We start from the raw sequence: 24,918 nt of genomic DNA, 5'->3' as shown, positions 1-24,918 counted from the left end.
GGAAGTGAAACGCACATCTCGATCCGACATGATCGAGATCGGTACTCCATGTCGCGATACCACCTCTCTCACATATAATTCTGCCAGCCTCTCAGCAGAAGAGCTCTCACTGATAGCAAGGAAATGGGTGCTCTTCGTCAGCCGGTCAACGATCACCCAAATTGCATCGACACCTCTCGCAGTCCTTGGCAATTTGGTGATAAAATCCATGGAAATATGTTCCCACTTCCACTGGGGAATCTCAAGTGGCTGCAACTTGCCATGCGGACGCTGGTGCTCGGCCTTAACCCTGCGACAAGTCAAGCACCTCTCCACGAACCACGCAGCATCCCTCTTCATACAGGGCCACCAATAGCCTCTCTTCAGGTCCAAATACATCTTAGTGGCCCCGGGATGGATCGAGAACCTCGATCTGTGCGCCTCCTCCATCAGAATGACACGTGCCCCGCCCTCAAATGGCACCCAAATCCGACCCTGAAAGGTCATGAGCCCTCGGCTATCGGCAACGAACTCAGACACCTGCCCGATCACCCGCTCTCTCTTGCGGTTCTCCGGCTTCATGGCCTCAACCTGAGCCTCCCGAATGGTGTCCAACATCGGAGTCATCACCGTCAACCTCAAACAAACATCATGTATTGGGGCACTCTCCGTTCTACGACTCAAGGCATCGGCTACCACGTTAGCCTTGCCCGGGTGGTATAGGATCTCACACTCATAATCCTTTACCACATCCAACCATCTCCTCTGGCGCATGTTCAGGTTGGGCTGATCCATCAGATACTTCAAGCTCTTGTGGTCCGTGTATATGGTACACCGAACCCCATACAAATAGTGACGCCAGATCTTGAGAGCGAACACCACAGCCCCCAACTCCAGATCGTGAGTAGGATACCTCGTCTCATGAGGCTTCAGCTGCCTCTATGCGTATGCTATCATATGCCCTCTCTGCATCAGCACCGCACCCAATCCCGATATCGACGCGTCACAATACACCACAAAATCCTCCATCCCCTCCGGAAGGGCTAACACTGGGGCTTCGCATAATCTCTGGCGAAGTGTCTCGAATGAGGCCTGCTGCTCCGGGCCCCAACTGAAAGCCACGCCCTTCCGGGTCAACCTGGTGAGAGGAACATCAATCTTGGAGAAATCTTTAATAAATCTCCTATAATAGCCGGCCAACCCCAGAAAACTCCTAATCTCGGTGGGGGATCTCAGCACCTCCCAACTCATCACCGCCTCAATCTTGGCCGGATCGACCAATATCCCATTTTGGTTAACGAGATGTCCCAGGAACTGGACCTCTCGTAACCAGAAATCACACTTGGAGAATTTGGCGTAAAGCCTCTCCGATCTCAGAACTCCGAGGATCTCCCTCAAATGCTCCTCATGCTGCTCTCTGGATCTCGAATACACCAATATATCATCAATGAACACGATCACCGAACAATCCAACATCGGTCTGCACACCCTGTTCATGAGATCCATGAAAGCCGCCGGTGCATTGGTGAGTCTGAAAGGCATCACCACGAACTCGTAATGCCCATAACGAGTCCTGAACGCCGTCTTCTGGATATCCTCATCACGCACTCTCATCTGATGATATCCCGACCTTAGATCAATCTTGGAAAACCAAGACGCTCACTGCAACTGATCGAACAAATCATCGATCCTCGGTAGTGGGTAACGGTTCTTGACCGTTAACTTGTTCAACTCCTGGTAATCAATGCACATCCGGTGTGAACCATCCTTTTTCTTGACAAAAAGGATCGGCGCTCCCCAAGGTGAGCTACTCGGCCTGATGAATCCTTTCCCCAACAGATCCTGAAGCTGTGAGGATAACTCCTGCATCTCTGGTGGCGCAAGGCGATAGGGCGCCTTGGCGATAGGCGCCGCTCCCGGAACCAAATCGATGCGAAACTCCACCTGCCTCTCGGGAGGCACACCCGACAACTCCTCGGGGAAAACGTCCAGGAACTCACGCACTATCGGCACATCATCAAGAGAACTAGGCCTCTCCGTTGCTACTCGTGTGTCCATCACGTAGGCCACAAACCCACTACAGCCCTGCTATAGACTCTGCCTCGCTCTAGCAGCCGAACAAAATGCTGACACTGAACGGGTACCCTCGCCGTACACCATAAGAACTCCCTCACTAGGGTCTCGTATCGTCACCAATTGTCGCTCGTAGTCTATAACAGCCCCAAAACGGCTCAACCAATCCATGCCCACTATGACACACACATCCTCCATCGCAATCGGGACCAGATCAATCAGAAACTCAACACCGAAGATCTCGAGTACACATCCCCGAATCACATCCGTAGCATACACCGCTCGCTCGTCAGCTATGGAAACTCGTAGAGATCGACTCAACGCCTCCCTCTGGATACTGATGTGCTGACTAAACGCTAACGACACAAAAGACCGACTCGCACCCGAGTCAAATAACACCAAAGCAGGTACAAAACTCACAAAAAAAGTACCTACGCATATCATAATATAAGCACAATATCTCAAACTCAGCTTAAATAAATGAAAGAATACATACCAGCCACGACATCGGGCGTTGCGCGGACCTCCTCCGCTGTCAACTGGAAGGCTCTCCCGCGAGCCTTCGGTGCCTCGGCCTTCGCTGGCCGGATCTCAGTAGCTCGAGCAGTGGGTGCAGATCCCTGCGCTGATCCCTGCAGTAGCTGTGGGCACTCGGCCTTCCGATGGCCGGTCTGGTTGCAATGAAAGCAAACCGTGAACCCCTTGGGGCAATCCCTCGCATAATGCCCCTCCTTTCCGCACTTGTAACACACCCCAGCTCTGCACACTCCCTCGTGGCTCTTGCCGCACTTCCCACAAGTGCGGCCCTTCGGACCTCCAGATCTCGAATCAGCGGGCTTTGCACGCTTGGCTGTCGGTTGCGCCTGTGCCGGTCGCCTGTCCCTCCTCTAAGACTCGGCCTCCTCCTTGACCTGAGTCTCCAGCTCAATCTCTCTCTTCCGGGCATTTGCCTGGAGCTCAGCAAATGCCCGGTATGACGAGTTTGCCACGAACTCACGGATATCCCTCCTCAGTATGCTCAAGTACCGGCTCATACGTGCCTGCTCATTCGACACGTGCTCAGGTCAAAACAACGCCCTCTCATGAAACATCCTCGTAACCACTGTCACAGACTCAGTTCCCTGCTTGAGGGACAAGAACTCCTGGGCTAGACGTTCCCTCTCCACAGGGGGAACATACTCATCTCGAAACATCGTGGTGAACCTCTCCCAGGTCACTGCAGTAAGCTCTGCCGTAGTGAAGTCTGCCGTCACAAACTTCCACCGGTCCTTCAATCCCCAGCGAAGCTGGTTCAGCGCAAACCGAACCCTCAAATGCTCCGGACACGAGCAGGTGTAGAAGCATCCCTCGATATCAGAAATCCACCTCATCGCAGCAATCGGATCCTGCGTCCCATCAAACTCTGGTGGCTTCGTGTTGCTGAACTCTCGATACAGCAACGAGCCACCCCCCTGCGGCCTGGCAGCAGCGACGGATGCGGTGGCCGCAGCAACAGCAGCATCAGTAAGAGCAGCGTACCACTCATTAAAAGTCTCGATCAGAGTGGTCTTGATAGACCCAACCATCTCTGGTATCTCAGCTCGAATGGCCGCAGCCACCTCCTCGTGAATCAACCTACGGATCTCCTCATCACTGGTACCACTGGTACCACTGCCTCCTGGGTAGTGGCGCGTCCCAACCATGGTGTCTCTGAAATACAACACAAAGAAATCAGAGATTCGCTCGAGTATACTCGCACTCGATACTCAACCCTACTTGTTCTTTAGTACCCTAAGGATTCTTACTTGGACTGCTCACCGACCCGGTGTTTCCAGTAGTACGGACCCTATACTACCTTCCACAACGCATCGGTATTCACCCCAAGTCCTCCTCCTAGGATCCCAGGTTACAAGTACTCTACATCTCGCTAGCATAGGCTACCCTTCGGTAGACCCCTCATCAGCTCCTCGCTACTACCTACTCACTCTCAAGCATCTCATAGTAGCAGTAATCTCCTAGGCTAAGGCATCACAGATCAGGCCACTCTAGTCCTAATATGAATACCTAGCCTATTCTAGCTCGCATAACATATCATATCATATCTCATAACACATAATGTAAGGGTATTTTGGGAAATCACCATCCGGGCGCTGGCTGACCGTACATATTCACATTTCATATCATAACATAAACATGTATGGGTAATTTGGGAGAAATTACTTGAGCTCGGCTGATTGCATGCACCACAACCTTTTCTCTTTTTAAAAATCCTTTTTATAAAAATGATTTTCTTTTAAAAATTTCATACCAAGTCCTCAGTTTGAGTTCAGACACACCCGAGAGTGCGCCCGAATCCCTCAAACCAAGGCTCTGATACCAACTTCTAACATAAATAAAATATGGTCCTAAAAATTTCCGTTTCTTACTTATTAAATGTAACAACGTAAATTTTCAAAACAATTTTTCATTTTTAAATCATATTTTCAATCATCAAAAACAATATCAAACAAACTGTATCCAATGTCATCATAGCAACAAATCCCAGAATCTCGAAACATAATCTCTATGAGTGTGTACGGATCATGTCGGCGCCTTCCCACGGTCCTCGCTAGTACCTGAAACACATAACACAACAGCTGTAAGCATAAATGCTTAGTGAGTTCCCCAAAATACCACATATAACACATATGCCACTCGAGGCTACAGTACGACCCTCTGGTCGATGTGTCTCAGCGGGACCCTCCAGTCCCGTAGCTCGTTGGACCCTCTGGTCCGGTCATAGCTCGTCGGACCCTTCGGTCCAGTCTGTGTCGTTGGACCCTTCGGTCCGGTCTATATCGTTGGGCCCTCCGGCCCGGTCTGTTCAACACATAGCATACATATAACACAATGCACATAATCTCATATATACACATAGCATACAAGACCCTCTGGTCTACACATAAATACCACTCTAGGTAATGTATAGTGAGAAGACTCACCTCGGGTAACTCGGTAAATCTCGAACTTGGTAAAATCTGGTCTAGCCCCCGCCTAATCACATGGAATAAGCACTCTAATCAATACAACCCTCAAGGCTAGATTAATCCCTCTCTTAGTACTCTCAGAAGGGTAAAATACCATTTTACCCCTCTCATGGCTCAAAGACCCTAACATTGACCAAACCCTAAAAGTCAACAAAAGTCAAAGGTCAAACTTTGACCATACTCGTCGAGTGCACTAGAGTGACTCGGCGAGTACATGCATGTCCTCTTCGCCCCTGGTCCTCACTTGACTCGCTAAGTCAACCCTACACTCAACGGGTTGTCACAAGTCGCGAGTTGCGGGGCAACCCGACTCGACTCGTCGAGTCCCTTATGGGCTCGGCGAGTTCCTCCCATGAAAACACTCAAAAGATCTTTTGAGGTCAGATCTGCTTCACCAACCAGTAGATCCAACCTTCTAACACTCGAAAGTCACGTAAAGGTTCAAACTTTACATTCATACAATGCTTATAAGACCAAAAATGGAGAAATAACCTTTAAAATGGGGTTCTACCCTCAAGGCTCACATGAAACCTCATAAAGCTGGAAGCTTGGGACCTTTTGGACCTCTCAAGGTCCAGATCTATCATCTCTACCCAAAGGGACCTCATATGCTTCACAATCTAACTTAAAATTGTGCAAAGGAAACCCTAGATTCAAGGAATCTATCAAATACACGAAATGGGAAGGAACTTGTACCTCAAAACGTGAATCTCGGTGTGAACAACACAGATCCAAGCTCCACAATCGATCTAGCTTGGATTTCCCCACTCCTTCTTGCAAGATCACACCAAAGGATGAAGATTTAGCCTCCAAAATGCTCTCTAAGCTCTCTTTGCTCTCTAGGGTTTTCACAGGGGAGTAGTGGCCGCAAATGACGGCCATAAGGGCCTTTAAATAGGGCTCAGGCCCTGAGATTTAGGGTTTCACTTTACAGCGCGGACTCGCCGAGTCCACGCATCGACTCGTTGAGTCCGATCGTTAATCCAGACAAGAATTCGCGGTCTTACTCGGCGAGTCTGAGCGCCTACTCGCCAAGTCCCTCCCTAAAACTCAAGATAAATACTTAAAATAAGATACCTGGGAATCCAGATGTTACAATTCTCCCCCACTAGAATCAGACTTCGCCCTCGAAGTCTTGCTCCTCAAACAACTCTGGATGCTGCTCCCGCATCTCCAACTCCGGCTCCCAGGTCAGCTCGGACCCTCTCCGATGTTGCCACTGGACTCTGGATGCTGCTCCCGCAATGCAGTCATCCGGAGCTCTTGCCTTTACTACCAGAACTACCTGAAACCAAAACTGAAAACCGTAAGCACGAAGCTTAATGAGTTCCCCATACTACCACATACCATACACATAATCACATAAACTGGGCCCCGCCCGGCAATAGGCTCTGCCTGGCATCAGACCCCGCCTGGCATCGAGCCCCGCTTGGTATACATATATGTTCATCCCAGGCCCTGCCTGTCACTGGGCCTCGCCCGCTATACACATACAAACAATATCATATAATCATACTAGCACGTAAAGAATCATACACATTACTATATGTTCTAGTCCTAAGGCCTCACCTATCATGGGCCCCGCCCCTACTCTACTAATGATGAGATATGGAACCCCGTCAACACTCAACTAGTGATGAGATACGGGACCCCCGCCCACACTCACCTCCCTAACTTGGCGCATACAGGTATCACACAGACAGCAAGTATAACCAAACATGCACATAGTCATCGGGTACCACCCGGCGTCGAACCGTAGTCCGGAAAACATATAAACATTGCTCGGTCATTGCCCAACATCGGACCTTAGTCCGGAAAACATATAAACATTCCTCGGGCATCGCCCGACATCGGACGTTAGTTCGGAAAACATATAAACATTCCTCGGACATCACCCGACATCGGACCTTAGTCCGGAAAACATATAAACATTCCTCGGGCACCGCCCGGCATCGGACCTTAGTCCGGAAAACATACAATCATAAATACGGTCTGGCATTGGTGCCTTCGACCCGTTCAAACAAGAGGAGACTCACCTCGAAAGGCTGAATGAAAAGAATGATCCCTGACTGTTGGCTCTACAGCTTCTTGAGTTATCAATTATCAAATAAAAGTTGTTTAGCATTTGGGATCTACATCCCTAACCAAAATCCCTTCTTGGGTAAAAGACTATTTTACCCTTGTCATAACTTGGTCCAAGAATGAAACCCTAAATTACAAACCTATGGCCCAATAGTTACACAATCCAAAAAAAGCCCATAAAATGGCCCAATTTCCTATTGGGCCTAATCCCTTCACATGGGCCTTAGTCTAAGTCCCAATAATGCTTCTCTAGTCCAAAGGTTCAATTCCAGATGGCCCACTAAGGCCCATATCAGCTAAGTCCAAGGAATGGCCCAAACCGAGGCCCAAAACGAAACCAAGCCCAATGTCTGAGTATGCAAGGCGTACTCGACTGTATGTTGTGCGTACAGGCTTCTTGGCTTGTACGCCCTGCGTACATGCTTGTATGCCCAGCGTACTTCTCTGACAATCCACTTATTCCATTAAGCACTTAATACTTATTCTAGGGGCTCAAAATACAGATCCAAGTCCTCTTCAACGTCTTAATCCATAAAGTCACTGACTTGGTGACTTTACATGACCCAAATGAACCCAAACTCAAAGTATAGCAATCTACTTCCATGAAAATGGCCATAACTAAAGCATGGAAGGATTTCAATCCCAAAAATGACAACTTTATGATTCAATGACCCAAATAACACTGAGCATGGCAATTCTAAGCTTCATAATCTATAAGGACTCATGAAACTTTCATCAATGGGACCAAAAGAGTCCATAAACCCATACTTCAAGAGATCTAAGCAAATAAACACCAAGTTCAAAGCTTTATACCTTATATGAATGCCAATTGTTGATAAGGTTCTGGATCTATAAGCCTTTGCTCCTTTGATGATGCTTCAACAATGGCCACATTCCTCCTAAACACCAAGATGCACTCCAAAATGGCCTTCTAAGCTCCAAGAACACACAAGGAAGGATTAGGGTTTCGTGGGAGCTGCTTAAGGGTGAGTGGGAGGCTGGTCTTAAAGACATAATGTTCTTTATATAGTGCTCAACCCTACAAATTATGGTTTGGGGGTCTGAACGTACGTTGGGCGTACGCCTCCCACACTCGCGTCCACTTATCCCTCCTACGCTGGGCATACTCTCGCGCATGCCACCTTGCATGCATGGGATTGCCTTGCCACTTATCTCCATTAGGGACCAAATTTGCCAATAACTTCAAAGTATCCTAACTTCCTCATCTAGGGTCCGTTTGCAACGAACCTCATATCCACGGAAAGGTGGAGAGGAGCCATACACTCCTAGTAAGTCACCTAAGCCTTAAAACCTTCCAAATAAAACCCAAGACCCATAAAATACCGAATCATCAGATTACGATTATACCCTTGGCCTCTGAAGACACAATTGAACACCTGAATCACTTATACCCTAACACCCACATCTAAAATGGGCCAAATCCTTCATTTCCCAAGGCCCTAAACCTTATGACAACTAATGATTGGGCCGCAGCCCCGAGCAACGAAGCACTTTCAAAACCGGGTGTTACACTTAGGGCCTGGACATTATGGATGGTGGGTGTATAGTGGAATTCTTGAAGTCGTTAAGGAGTGGCTGATTCCAAGTGGGAGAGAACCGCTCGGGAGTATCAGAAATAATTTCAAGTGTGGTTTAACTTGGAATTCGTATCTAAGGGCAAGAGGATAGTTGCTTTTTGGTTGTAATCAGGGAATCAAATATTAAGGAATTTGGGTTATCTCATTCGGGGACATGAAGCAGTGGTAAGGAAGCATTTGGGATCCATGGCTAGGTTCAGAAAGAGGGTTGTGTTAGGATCTCTCTGCCTGTTATTGTCTAGTGAAGGCTCTGTGGTTCGAAGCACAGCCTGAACACCTGATAGGGTTCAGCGGGTCGGGGGTTCGAATCATATTGATCTTTGATTAGGTTTTCTTGTAGATGGTTGGCAAGACCATGGGTTGGGCCCATGGTAGTTGTAGAAATGTTGTAAGACTGTGGGGAAGCCGTAGCATTCACTTGGTTGGTAGTCAGGTGTAGAGTGTGGTAAGTCTACAACATGGCTCGGAGCATTCTATAGAATGAGTTGGGTTGTACCAAGAATGGTTGTGAGGCTGTAGAAGGACTGCATATTATAGTATGTGGTAATACCGCTGTCCCGCATGATTTAAACAAATAAAAATAAATGGAAATCTGCTCTATTACACTAACAGGTAGTACAGGTAAGCAAGGTCAGATCCTCAAGGACACGTCCTAAAGTCTATGCCTCTTTGCGTAAGGCACGTACTAATTGTTAACAAGTCTATAAAACGGAAAAGGGGGGGGGGTATTTCTGAAAATTAAAATTAATAAAAGCAGAATATTAAAGAAGAATAACTCAATTTAAAGACTAGGAAAATTCAATAATGAGAAAGTAATTTCAGTTCTGCACTGACTCCCCTAATCATGCAATTAACTTTCAACACGATAATTGAACTGTGCACTTGTTTAAACTGGTACTAAAGTTCATTAACAAGCTCTAATGACCTCTATTAAAAAAATTATTTAATCAAAAATAGTTCTTTGAATTAAACCTAACTTTTTACTAAATTAACCAAACAAGCTCTTGATTAACAGAGAAAAGCAGAATTAAACACAATGTAATTTCCCAGTAAAGTCCAATACCTCTCATAAGCTCGGAGGCGTAAAAACTTGTTTGATCAATTCACATTAGAGTTAATCCTAAACATAGAAGTAATCAAATACTTGTTACTTTTTACTAATTAATCTAAACAATTACGGATCTAAACAATCAGCTAACAAGAATGATTTACAAACAATTAAAGTGGCCAACAGAAATTGAAATCAAAATTGAACATTCAATTAAGCATAGAATTGATCAAACTAAATAGTAATCACAGTTAAACAGCGTGCCTAATGATTAATCACATGAAAAGGTTGCATCTTGCGAAACTGAAATCTAAGTTTTTAGCCTGACATGGCTAAAAACGAATTACAAGTAGTAGAAACGGAATCTAAACGATAAATATTATTAAACAACGAAAAAAATCGAATCGTATCCTTCAGATCTGCGTTTTTCACTTGAAAGTCTCTGAAAAATCGCCTTGGAATCATCAGGAATCGCCAATTAGGGTTACTGGAAGTTATATGGGTCTATTTATACGTCCAACAGTAAAAACGTCATGCACGCGATCGCATGTACGGAAATTGCGATCGCATGTCTTTAGGAAAACGCGTCTCGGGCCTTTTAAATGACGTACGTTGCTGTTTCGATACACTTTGGCCAACTTGCGATCGTATGAAGGTAAGTTGTGATCGCATGAAAGTAAGTTACGATCGCATAAACACTCTTTTCTCATCCATCTGAATTTTTGGCATGAAAAATCTCCGAAGTCAAGCTGCGAGCCAAACATGCGATCGCATGGACAAAGTTGTGATAGCATGGACAAGACATGCGATCGCATGCCTTCATTTTTGTCTCTTTTTGATCGTCATTCCTCCTTCCAAGTTGTTCTTGATCATTCCTCAGCATCCTTCCTTAGTTTAGACTCCAATTAAGCTCCAAAGCATCTAATAACGCATCCCGAACTCACGTATTCATCCATGTGCTCTAAATTACCCTGAAAATCATATCAAACGTGAGCAGTACGGGCGTTCTACAAAATAATCATGAAACACACAATATATAAAAATAATCGGGAGTTAGTTAGCTTTTTATAATAAAATACTGAAAAAATTATGCTAAAAGATGCATGTAAAATGCATCTAACAGTATGGTATAGCTCTTGTGGTCTTGGTAAGTGTTAAGTGGGACGTTGTTTGGATTCCTTCAGGTCGGTGGGATGACGGTCGTATGTCTATAGTCCCACCGGACGCAGGCAGGAATCTTCATGGCTGAGATTGGGTGAGGGCATGAACGGTGAGGAACCGTGTGCTTCTCATCCCAATGGTTGGTTGGTGCCCTCTTGGATTTCACTTATGTGATGGGTCGGTAGTTATGTTGTGGAGATCTTCATGGTGTAATTCGCTTGGTCTTTGACATAATTGGGTATTTGGAGCAGTATGGGCATGGTTGCAGAAATCGGGATTAATCGACGATTAATCGTGGATTAATCGCTTGGCGTTCTCCAATCGTTGAGGATTAGGCCATTAATCGGAAATTTAGGATTAATCGGGTTCGGCGGGATTAATCGGCCTTGGCGGGATTAATCGGTCAACAAAAGTCAAAAAAGTCGAAAAATGTCAAAAAAATGTCAAAAAATGTCAAAACAAATTTAAAAATTTTAAAAAAAAATTCAAAAAACCAACTTCGTTTTTACTCCAAAATTTTCAAATTTTCGAATATTATACCAAAATGTTCATATTTTCGTATTTCCAAATTACAATTTTTCTTATTTTCTAATTTTGAAGTACTTTTTTTTCTTAAGATATATTAATATTTAATTAATTTTAATATTTTATTAATAATCTATGGTCCCCGATTAATCCCCGCCAAGACCGATTAATCCCTTAACACCAGTCGACCGTCGAGCTACTGTCGAACGATTTTTACAACCTTAAGTATGGGAATATTGTTGATGGCTCAGTAGACGTTGAGTATGGGTCGGTTTTTGGTAGAGTTAGTTGTAGGAACTAGGGATGTGCTTCGGGCCGGAACCGAACCGAACCCGAATAACCCGAAACCTGAATTGGATGAAAAGTGGGAACCAAAACCCGGACCGATTATACTAATACGGGATCAGTTCGGTTCGGGTAATACGGGTTTCGGTTCGGTTATTAACCCAAAAGGACCGGAATAACTCAAATAAACATTTACACTATGTTTTTCAACCGAATAACCCAAATAAACTGAAATGACCCGAATAATGTAAATAAACTGAAATGTCCCAAATAACCCAAATAAGGAAATTCTATATCTCGTTCAAGAAAAAAAATATTAATTTAATATTTTTTTTCTTGAACTAAATATAGAATTTCCTTATTTGGGTTATTTGGGTCATTTCGGTTTATTTGGGTTATTCAGGTCATTTCAATTTATTTGAGTTATTTGGTTCAAGTGACTATTCACTTTTCGGGTCGGTATTTTTGGCCAGATTAAACCTTTATTTGGGTAACCCATACCGAATAACTCGAAATCCGAATTGGGCAAAAATAGATACGTGAGAACCGATCCAAATAACTTATTCGATCCTAATTTGGGTTGGTCCGGTCCGGGTTTCAATTTCGGTTCTGGTATTCGGTCCAAACACACATATCTAGTAGGAACCTAGGATAAACTGTAGTTAAATTGTACCCCGAGTGCAAGGGAGTATGTATTTTGCCCCCAAACTTTCTTTAGGATTGACCACTTATACGCTCTTGGAAGTGGTAAGATGGTGATGACTTGGCAGGAAGTCAAGTGTAAACCTGAGAACTTTTAGGCGGTTTCAAATGGATGATCATCAGCCACTATGTTTGAACTTGTGAAGTCTAAGTTGACGTATTCCTGATTCGGTAAGGTATAAGTTAGTTCAGCCGCAGTTTCGAGATTATCCCGGTTTAAGTGGTTTTCACTTGAAGTTGGGTCACTGATTTATCAGACTGTTTCGAGTAGTGGCCATGGTAGGCGGGGTAGCCTATCAATTGGATCTATCTGAGGAGTTTATTCAAATTCACAAGAACTTTTTATGTGTCTCAGCTACAAAAGTGTATAACTGATGATTCAACATTGGTTCATTTGGACGACATACTGGTTGATGAGCGCCTGAACTATGTTGAGAGACCAATGACAATTTTTGATTAGAAGAGGAATACATTTCGCAACAAGGTGGTACCATTGGTCAAGGTTCAATGGTAGCATTGAAAGGATTCCAAATGGACTTGGGAACCCGAGGCAGAGATGTGAGAGCACTACCCTGTGCTATTTGTAACACTAGAGTTCGAGGATGAAGTCTGATTCAAGTGGGGGAGAATTGTAACATCCAAATTCTTGGAGGTATTTAATTTTAATGTAATTTGGATTTTGGGAGTGACCACGTCGTTGTGAAGGCATCCCACGTTGTGGCGATACTGGAAGTTTCATGGGTCATTTAATGATCCCCACGATGTGGCATCTTTTGGCCACGATGTGGTGACCCTCTGTCATGAAAACCCTAATTTTCAGGTATTTAAAGGAAAGTGGGGAGGCTAGGGATTCCCATCTTCAGCCTCTATCACTCTCAAGCCCCGGAAATCTAACCTTAACACACCTTGAGGACCTTGAGCTCATTTTCAAGCCTTTTTGGTGATTTTGAAGGAAGTGGAAGAAGATTGAGTGCAAGAAGCAAGCAAACAACACTCTCCAATATCTAGAATCATTTTGCTAGATCATTTGTAAGGATCTTTAATCTAGTTTTTCATCTTTTCTCTATGGATCTAGAGTTATCTTGCATGATTGAACTCTTTGATGGATTTTGAGTGAAGCAGAGTGATAAAGTTTGTAACTTTATCACTCTTAGGAGTCCCAAGAACACTATACTTTGTAGATATGAGAAATGGTGGTGGTTTGGGATCCTTGCATGAGTTTTGGTCACTTTTTTGCTCATTTTGACCTAAAATGGAATCTAGACCTTCAATGAACATTCATGTCTTTAAAGCACGCAAATTTATGTTAGATCTAGTATTAGAAACTCCTCTGGAGTTGGTTGGACTAAGGACTTTGAGGAAAAGTGCTTAATGGTTAAGCCCATGTCATGATTTTGCCTTTATGAGACGTTTGATTAGGGATCTTGTTTTATTGAAGTGTCTTAATGGATAAAGTTGGAAACTTTATCCATTAAGGCGTTGAGAAGGAGTAGATATGGGTTTTTGAGCCTTTGGTTTCGAGTTAAAAGCAACTTAACTCGTATAAGCTAATCATACTGTTCCCCACAGTGTGGCACTAGGCCACCACGACATGGCGAGTAGGTACCAGTCGACTGTTTTGTCATCTTATGCCCACGGCGTGGCCAACGAAGGCCACGACATGGAGGATTTGCTAATGGCTTGTTGACTTCTTTAACTTAGGGATGGATGAGGTTTAGACCTGTGGGCCATGACGTGACTAAGGTGGCCACGACGTGGAGGTCAACTGAGTTTGACTTTGACTTTGACTTGAGCTGACCTTTGGTCAACCCTTAGCTTTGGGAGGTAGACTAAGGGTTTACCTTGTATGACTATCTAGGTGTGGAGTAGCACTTGTATTGTTGGCAATGAGAGCAGCAACATTTGATTTTCGTCTGAGAGGTGAGCTTCTCACTGTACATGTGGGCCGAAGGCACCAATGCCGACCCAACTGATTATGTATCCTGGTTTAAGATGTTGCTATGCTGTAGTGATCTGTTACGACCTGCATATTTATCTGTTTGTTGTTATATGTTTATCGGTTGCATATGTCGACATAGTACGGTTGGGTTGATGCAATACTGCTCTGTGCGGAAGCCAACAAACCCGGGAGTAAGCCAGACATAAGTGGTGGGTCAAAAAGGCAAGAAAGACTTATGATGTGGCTCCGGAGAAATCCAGACATGAGCTGTGGGCCAGAAAGGCAAGCCAAACTCATGTTATGGGCTCAGGGGTAATCCAGTCTGATAATTGTGGACCTGATATGCATGTTGTTATATGTTGTGTGGTGGTAGTTTAGGAGAACTCACTAAGCTTAGACTTACAGTTTAAGTGTTATGTTTCAGATACTTCAGATGATCGGGGTAAGGCGAAGGCTTGATCGTGCACATCATCCTGAATTTTTATGAGATTATGATTTTAGGATACTCTGATTTATGTTTATGACTTTTGAAAACTTTGTTTTGTAAACACTTATGGTTTTGGATTGGTTTCAAAAATGAAAATTTTTACCTTGATTTTTGGGATGTTACATTTATACTAGATGCGACATTCATTTAAAACCTACATTTAAGAAACACCCATGCAAATTGATGCGGATGCACATTTAGACTAACCAGGAATATTTATTCGTATTTGGGACTAATATGGAAAATTGGGTTATTCGAAAATCTCAATCACCCCTCGTGTAGGCTAGAATTATGTTGGTTATATTTTTGAAAATATTTAAACTTTTAAAATAATTGTTGTGGAATTTAAGTCCCAAAAGATTATGATTGAACATTTTAAGTTGGTCATAGGATATAACAAATGAATTCAAAATAATAATTAAAGTAAATATTTCACATATAATTTAATCTAAAATTAAAATATCTTCTAAATATCCAAAAACTAATCATTCAATACCTTTTACTGATCCTTCAACCTTCAACCTAAGTATATGTTAATCCTTCGTAAACAACTTATCACAAAAATAAAATTTTGAAAATCAAGTTCTAAATTGAGATGGTCATTTTCAAAAGAGTAAATTACCGAAATCCTTCATATGGTTTAGTCAAAATTGTACGTTTGGTCCCTAACTTTTTTTTTTGCATTCGGATCGTCCTTATAGTTTGATTTTGTTGCGTTTTTTGTCCCTATGGTTTGGTCAAAATTGCACATTTGGTCCCTAACTTTATGTATGTAAGGGACGAAAAACGCAACAATATCAAACCATAGGGACGTTCCGAGTGTGAAAAAAAGTTAGGGACCAAACGTGCAAATTTAACAAAACCATAGAGACGATTTCAGTAATTTGTTCTTTCCAAAAAAATGATTATTTGTCTATATTATTTTATGATTTATTATTTTATAATTTATTTTCATTTTTATGAATAACCCACAAAAAAAAAACATTTATGCATAAAATCTCGATTATCATAAGTCATAGCTTTGAGTATTTACCTTTTTGGTCAATTTAGTGGTTAGCCCCTATCCTTTTACCTTTTTTCCACACTGTTCATCTTAATGAAATTTCACTTTCACTACCATTCTATCAACGGAAACTACTTCTTAACCCTGCCATGCAGATATTTAATATATTTATATTTATTTATTTCAAACCAAGTTTTAGAAATAGATTTTTAAAAGAAAAAATATAGAAAACAACAATCATTTATCTATCATTATTCAGAAAAATATTTATATTTTGTTTATATACAAAGAACCTTTACATTTTTAGTTATCTTTCAGATTTTCCAAAATATCGAATTTTTTTAAAGAAGTTACTAGTTGTTTTGTGATTTGAAATTCATTTTAATCGTTTTTAGGTTGATATGGAAAAAATATAAACGAAATCACTTATTTTGTTTGAGTAATGATCTATTTCTTATGTTTTACCTTAGACAATAGTCAACGTCATTTATTTTTATTTTGATGTTATCCTAAAAATGAAAAAGATAAATGTTATGTTACCAAAAAAAAATGAAAATTTCTTTAAAAATTCAGATACTTAGGTTAGTGTGAAATGTAATTAAAAATGTAAGAGTTTTTCTGAATATAAACAAAATATAAGAGTTTTTCTTAATGCTGGTAGATAAATAGCTGTGTTTTTCTGATTTTGTCCATTTTTAAATAAAAAACTTTGTTGACATTTAGTTTAATAAAAAGTTCAGTTAACAAATATCCAAAATGTTATTTAATAATATCAAATTACAAAATACTAAAGATAATGATTTTAGTTCAAAATATTTTTCATATTTTGTATCATAAATATAATTTATGCAATTAGGTTTGTTTTTAGATCTGGGTACCCATCCTATAAAACCACTATATTTAGTTAAACAAATTGACAAAAGGTATTTACTTTATAGACACCTATTTTCATTCATAATACAAGAAAATTATTTTCGAAGCCTAAAACCGTTGAAAGTTGTAGTCATTATAAATTATAATTGCGACATATGCTCGAGTCCACGCACATCCTTTTGCAAACTTCATATACAATAATACAATAATACAAATATACGATGGAACTTTTGTCCCCAACTTTTGTCTAGCTACAACTCCCAAAGTATTTTGAAGGAACCTCAATACTTCATATTGTAATATTTTTTTACTAAAGAAATTGACATCCAATGAAAAATAAATGCCATTTAAGGACATATTGTTTTAAAAATAATCTTATTGTCATCTTGTGTTAAAATTCAAAGTGTCGAGTACAAAAAGACTCTGCTCGATGTAAGGTGCATGCAGTGCTTTGTTCTACTCGACTAATTTGTCATCTATATAATAATGCAAACAAATAATCAAATATTTTAAAAAATAAAGAAATTATTACCAACCTAATACATATGGATTATACTAATTTTTAATTGCGAAAAATATTTTCCCTAAATTAATAAAGTGTGGTGAATTTTGTCTATAAGGTTCACGCCAATTATGCTCATTTTGATTATTTTTATGCCACAGCATTTTGTTCTATTACCAAAAATCAACTTCAATTATTATTAAAATATAGTTGGATATATATATATATATATATATATATATATATATATATATATATATATATATATATATATATATATGCGTAAGGAATATGTGGCTGTTATGTACCTAATATTAGGTATAGAATCATAAAAAACTACATAGTTTTAACAAAATGCAATCAAATTTCAATCTTTCACTATAGTTTTCTATATTAAATTTGAACATGAAGATTTATAGGTAGTTGATAATGTATTTTTATACATGGTTTGTGGTGCAAAATTAAATATTTAAAACTCCATAAAAATATGTACAAAACCTATCATCTAGTCTAATAGAGAATACAATAAAGATGATAGAGAGATTTGATTGCATTTTGTTAAAACTATTTATATATATATATATATATATATATATATATATATATATATATATATATATATATATATATATAGGCGTAAGGAATATGTGGCTGTTATGTACCTAATATTAGGTATAGAATCATAAAAAACTACATAGTTTTAACAAAATGCAATCAAATCTCTCTATCATCTTTATTGTATTCTCTATTAGACTAGATGATAGGTTTTGTACATATTTTTATGGAGTTTTAAATATTTAATTTTGCACCACAAACCATGTATAAAAATACATTATCAACTACCTATAAATCTTCATGTTCAAATTTAATATAGAAAACTATAGTGAAAGATTGAAATTGTTCATTAAAACCCAATAAACTTCTTCCCATAACATATCAAAAAGAACCATGCAAATATATATGGTAGGTGTCAAAGAAAGTTATGAAGTCTACTACAGGTCTAATATAAACAACACATTCGAAATACATAGATGTTGGAGATAAATTATGAAATCATAAATAATATGAGCTCAAAGCAATAGGAAGAAGGTAACAAAGAAAAAAAAATTATGTTTTTTAATCAAAATGAAGTCAATTTTGATGGTTCTATACTTAATATTACATGCATGACAGCCACATATTCACTTTTCCATATATATATATATATATATATATATATATATATATATATATATATATATATATATATATATATATATATAGGAGTAGGATCAAATGAGAACACTTAAAAGGTTGAGAACGCGAGAACAGATCACAACCTTGTAAATAATTAGATCTATGGCTATTATTAATTGGACCATTTATGAACATTTATAAAACTGGTGTGCTAAATATGTAACTTTGAAATGGCAAGAAGGGTACAATAGGAAATCCATATAATTTAATTAAATAGAAATTCCTATAATTTCTCTCTCTCTCTCTCTCTCTCTCTCTCTCTCTCTCTCTACTTAACTAGAAAACCCTAATCTAATTATTTTGAAAAAACCGGCCGCACACCCCCACCTTCTTCGCCATTGTTTGCGTTCATCGTATTCCTCCATCCTCCATCTTCGACCATCGCACAGCCACCATCTTTGAGCACCATCTTCTACCTAGGGTTGTATCAATAAAATCGAATCCTCCTGCTCATCATCTCACGCCACAACCATCTTTGAGCACCATTAAAACCTGTTCATCATCCTCATCATTTTGCACTACAACCTTAATCATCGTATGCAACGCCGACTGAAAGCGACTATCGAAGATGTGATGAAGCCGAACAATCTCTTTGATGTTTCTCTGCCAGATCTTCAATGGAGATGATATACAGAGACCGATTGCGACAAAGATACATATACAGAGACCGATTGCGACATCAAAAGACGTGAATGCCAAGGAGTCGTCGACGACGCAATCTAATGGGCCGATAGCAGCAAATGGTGTTCGTAATTTGGTTAGATAGCCAGATTAATTCCCGTTGTTTTCTTGTTCCCAATTTGAAGGTAACCCTAGAATTTTTAGGCTTTTGATTTTGGATTCACTGTCCCCCTTAAAGTTCAGTTTTTTTTATAGTTTCCTGCAATCAGATTACGAACACCATTTGCTGCTATCAAACCAGATTACGAACACCAGGTTTGTTTATTGGGTCAAAAGACAAGACATATGAATTTGTTCATTGATCTATTCATCAATGAATAAGTAAAATTGGCTTAAGACGTTAAGCTCGTTTTTTAACTAACACCTTATTCATTTATGAACAGTAAATATCATAGTCTGGCTTATTATATTATATTATTTTTTTCACTCATGTCTTATTCATTTATAAATATTGGGTTTTTATGTTGATACAGATACAATAGCTTGATCAGACAAAAATATACACATAGAAAGAATGCTATAGAAAAGGGAAGTCGGGTGACACAAAAGATTAAGGCGGTCTGAGAAAAATCATCACCGGACTACCACGCCTCTGTGACCCATCGTAGATCCACAACGAATCAATCTCTTTAACTGAGGAAGCCAAAGCTGATACCATATTAGAAATTCTTTGTCTCTTAATAGTGTTTTCTATTCATTTATGACTAAATGTGTATTCATTAGTGATTAAATGTGTATTTAAATGTATTTATAAGATTAAATGTATATTCATTAATGATTGAAGCAATTCATATTTAGATGTTTTCATTTATGGTGATGTTTCTTTAATTGTGTTTTATTCATTTATGAATATAAATTAATTCATCTATTCATTCAAGATTATTACCGGCTTCATATATGACTACAAATATATATTTATTCATGCATGATTACTAATATTCAGATAAAATGATTAATGCGTCAGTGTTTTTGATGTGGTTGGTAAAAAAACTTAAAGCAAAAAAAAAATAACGTTTTTTTTTTAAATTATGCTAAAAACGTTTTTAAAATCATTTTATTGATTTTGTTAATTAAAAATAGATTATATAAGTTCCTAATATTTGGGTAAAAATTCTATTAATCATATTAAATCCCATGATTTTAGGAATTAATTAATTACTCATAAATTATCCATAATTAATTATATTGTAAAATTCCTTTTATGCCCTTATATGATGATTGGTTCACAACTGTTCTCGCGTTCTCAACCTTTTAGGTATTCTCATTTGATCATTTCCCTATATATATATATATATATATATATATATATATATATATATATATATATATATATATATATATATATATATATATATATATATATATATAAAGTAGGTTTCGTTGAAATATCGAAAAAAATAGAGATATTGAGATTCAACATCAGCTACATATCTTTCATTTACCGCTCTAACGATCCAGTGTGCCGACACACAGAGAGTTATAATCATAAATGATTATGCAATGTCGCCCGTTTCTTCTTCCCCTGCCACCTTTCCCACCACCATCACTACCACTACCACCAACTCTGCCACCAACCAACACCACCACTACCACATCTGTCACCTCTACCATCGTCACCTCTGCCACCACCACCTCCTCTGTCATCAACTACCATAATCATATATTATTAATCACTTTGTGAACATACATATATGTGTAATCATTTATTATTAGGCATATAAATATAAACATGTATAATCATATATGATTATACTTTTCTGTTATATAATCATTTATGATTAGGCATTATCACGTTGCGCCGGTACGCAAGAGCGTTAGAGTGACAAATAAAAAAAGAGTTTGGTAGAACGATGTCTCATTAAAAGTATAACAAATAAAAGTACTAAAAACAAAATGCAGGTTCTTAGTTATTTTAGGAAAATGTGAATTATTGTTAATCCATGAATAATGCACATCTATTCCTTATTGTCTATTTATGGAGCGTGTGTGGATAACCGACATATAAATTTAAGACATAAGTAAAAGATGATGTAGAACTTGTGGTTGTGGTTTGTTGGTAAAACGTGTGTGGTTAACTGACACACCATTCACCAATGTGAGGAGCATGACATAATCAAGGATCACGCGTCATTACATGGTTGGTTCACCATCTTATTTGTGAGATCTCGACATCCCATGCACAAATAAAGGATGTGCAAATCCGAATTTAACATGTCATTGAATATTTTAAATGAATCTCATAAGATCTAGAAATCTCATAGTAATTGAAATTGATAGTGTTTTACCTACCTAAAATAAATTCATGATATGATTACGACATTCCTCTTCATAAACCGAATTGAAAATATGGATCCCGACCCTAAAATAAATTGGGTAACTATTTAACGAATAAATCAACTAACTAAACTTTGTTTCTCCTTTTAGATGTCGGGTATGAATGGTATTCCTCTCCCACATACTCCTCCACCAACACATTCAATCTCAATCACTGCACCTAATTCCGAATGGCAACCCTCACTCATTTCTATCCTTATGAGGCTAGAGAGGTTTGACAACATGAAAGCCTTGCTCACATGTAAACACCAAGAAGGAACATCTATATGTGCACATATTCATAAGATGAAATCGTACATTGACAAATTGAGTAGCATAAGTGTTGAATTTCCGAAGGAGCAAGCCAATGATTTGGTTCTTTACTCGCTTCCAAATTCATATCGTGAGTTTCTAACGAGCTTCCATATAAGAAATCTCGACGTGACTCTATTAGAACTTTCTGACATATTGAAAATTTTCGAAACTAACAAAATTAAAAGTTCAACCCATACTCATTCCTTGGATATTGGAAATGATGATAGTGAACAGGAAAAATACCATATATAAAATAGCATTTAAAAGAAATACAAATAAAATGTTTAATCAAATATTTATTCATGTTTATATTTGTTTTTCCACTTATTAATTTGAAATTTTACAAATTTTATTTCATAATATTTTAGAATTTTACGAATTTTATGTCCAAATAATATGGAAACCTATGATAGAATATAAATTGACAAAAAAGAAAATTATTAACTTTGATTTTAGCTCACCAAAAAATTAATGTTAACCGTAAATTTTTTTTATTACAAGATTTTTACATCAATATCCCTTATTAGATTTTTTTTGGAACAACAAACTAATCTATTTTTAATTATCACCATCTATCTGAAGCAAAAATTGAACCTGTACCTATGACCATTCAAATGAAAGACTCATTCCATACCACTAAATCAAAGACCCTTAATTACTTAGAATGCTTGTTTGTTTTGTTTTTTCAAACTTTTCCCTAATACGAGAGAGAGAGAGAGAGAGAGAGAGAGAGAGAGAGAGAGAGAGAGAGAGAGAGAGAGAGAGAGAGAGAGAGAGAGAGAGAGAGAGAGAGAGAGAGAGAGAGAGAGAGAGAGAGAGAGAGAGAGAGAGAGATTGTCAACCTTATTTAAGAAAATTAAATAAAAAGCAACTTTTTGCTTTTTCGAAAAAGCACTTCTTTATTTTCTTTATTGCAATTCATTTGCAGGTAATTCCCAAAAAGTCCAAATTCACGGAAACCTTGTAAATAACATAAAATAAGCATTATGTATTTTATTATGTTTTGAGTTCAATAAAATACTCATTTACTAATTGATGTGTTTTTCTCAATATTACATTCCTCTTATTTGTTAGTATGACATTTTAAAATGCATAACCAATAAAATAAGCATCTATTAATGTGGATTGAATAGTTTAAATAGAAACATGAAGGCCCAATTGTTTTTGTGTATAATAGTGTTTGTGTAACCTTATGCTTCTATCACCCAAACATGAATGCAATCACAGCTTCCATAAAATCTGTTACGTGATGACTATCTAATAATTGTTTTTATTTATTTATTTTAAATATAATGTTTTTTTTTCAAATTTAAATTTATATAACAGTTTTTTGAATTCAAATCACTTGAAAATAAGTCAAAATGCTAACAACTTTTGATTTATGAATCCTACAAAATCATCTAAAACCATGCAAATAACAACTTTTTTATGGGCATAAGTTTTATGATTCCATCTTTTTAAGTTTCATAGTTTACAAGATTCCGAAAAATAAGTTTGTATCTTATTTTATATATTTTTTAAGTTCAATAACGAAAAACAAACGAACTAACCCAAGTATCAAAGTTAATTACTTGATGTAAACTATTTTTCTTTAATTAGGATAACAATAATTAACCAAAGTTAAAAATGAAAACAGAGCTAAAAAATGAAGAACAAAACAGGGCCATTGAATCAAAGCCAGTCGGAAAAAAGAGTCTCCCAAATCTCAGTGAAAACTTCAAAGATAACCCTGTGATGTTCTTGCGCATTTAGTGAAAGAAAACACTCTAAAAGATTCTCAAGATCACGTGCTCCAAAGATTTGTCTTTCAACGATCATCTCCAACATCGAAACCCTAAAATCTTCATGTGGGTCGTTCGATTTCTTCACCACTGCAACACTATCTGTGATGAATTTGCCTTTACTCTTCAATGGGATTACATCAGTAGCTTTAAGATCCTTGCATCCACGGCCACCGCGGCTTTTCTTGGGTTTTTTCTGCGTCAATCGTCGTTCTCTGTTTTTGCGAAAAGACACCGACGAGTCGGAGGAAAGTGATCGGGAGGAAAACATAGTGGTTTCGCCGTCGCTTTCACCTTCTTCATCGGTGCTGCAACAATCGTAGTAGTAATTATCAGTAACAGATGAAAAATCTTGGCTTTTGGTGGTTTTCCGGTAATGGGTTTTCTTTTTCTTGGTGCTTTTAGATTTCTTTTCGTAGAACAGAGGTGGCGGAATGGGAGCAGAGTGTTGTTTTCCGGCATCTGTAGCTTCCGGCAATAGTGTGTTTCTGTCGGAGACGTTTTGGTGTTTGGGTTTACGAAATGGTTGAGGTTTAGGGGAGAAGAGATCGATGAGTTGGCGGTGATGGCGGTTTTCCGGGAAGAAAAAGGGCTGATCAGCAACGTCAGAGGTGTGTTTTGTCCGGCAAGAGTTGAACGGCGATTGAAACATTCTTGTGATTCGAACTTTAAAGCCGTTCTCCATTTTCAGAGAGAACGCTGTGAAGATGAAAAAAAGTCTCTTGTATAATTTGTAAATGAAAAGCTTAAATACACAGGATAATTCCAAAAATAGAAATAATAAAAAATAAAAAATAATAATAAAAAAACAATTTGAATGTAGTGAGTAGTCATTGATCCAATTAATATTCAGTCGAGTTTTTTCTATATGCCCATCTGTCTCATTTTGTTTTAGAGAAGAAAAGTTAACATTAATATCCGAACGTATTATTTATTCCAATTTGAGAAATAAAATACTGTAATATGTAAAAACATATCATTTATGTATTGTACATTGTTTGTGTTTTATAATGATTATAAAAAGTTGTTTTGACTTTCCCAAATAACATTTGATGTCGATAAAGTTTTTTTTCTTTAAAACTGGATTCTTAAAATTACAATGCTCGAAGCCAAAATTGTGGGTCATTAGTGCTTTGATTTTAATGTAAATAAATGATATAGGTATAAAAGTAATGAAAAAAAAATAAATTTTCGACTTTTAATGTTGTTTTTTATATTAATTAATTACTTCAAGTTTCTTTATAAGTATTACTTATAAATTTATATATATATTACTACTAATTAAAAGGTATTTCAATTGCGGGATTATATATTACATGAAACTTGGAAT

The 24,918-nt window shown here is 38.4% G+C and overlaps 1 protein-coding gene across 1 annotated transcript; it reads right to left on the bottom strand.

Annotated features, from left to right (window-relative positions):
- Nucleotides 1-23,378: 23,378 nt before the first annotated feature.
- On the bottom strand, nt 23,379-24,317 carry LOC145116216 (uncharacterized). Its single transcript, XM_079052581.1, has one exon. The coding sequence runs from the start codon at nt 24,271-24,273 to the stop codon at nt 23,479-23,481; it is 795 nt and encodes a 264-aa protein (XP_078908707.1). The 5' UTR covers nt 24,274-24,317; the 3' UTR covers nt 23,379-23,478.
- Between the last annotated feature and the right edge of the window lie 601 nt (nt 24,318-24,918).

Source organism: Lactuca virosa, chromosome 5 (genome assembly GCF_052849685.1).
Source record: "Lactuca virosa cultivar CGN04683 chromosome 5, Lactuca_virosa_CGN04683_v6, whole genome shotgun sequence".
Classification (NCBI taxonomy): Eukaryota; Viridiplantae; Streptophyta; class Magnoliopsida; order Asterales; family Asteraceae; genus Lactuca; species Lactuca virosa.
Note: the sequence above shows the minus strand (reverse complement) of the source record. Positions and strands in the feature narration are given on the sequence as shown.

Bases quoted from the DNA above. Each gene is read 5' to 3' on its own strand.
- LOC145116216 (XM_079052581.1), bottom strand. From the start codon at position 24,273: ATGGAGAACGGCTTTAAAGTTCGAATCACAAGAATGTTTCAATCGCCG.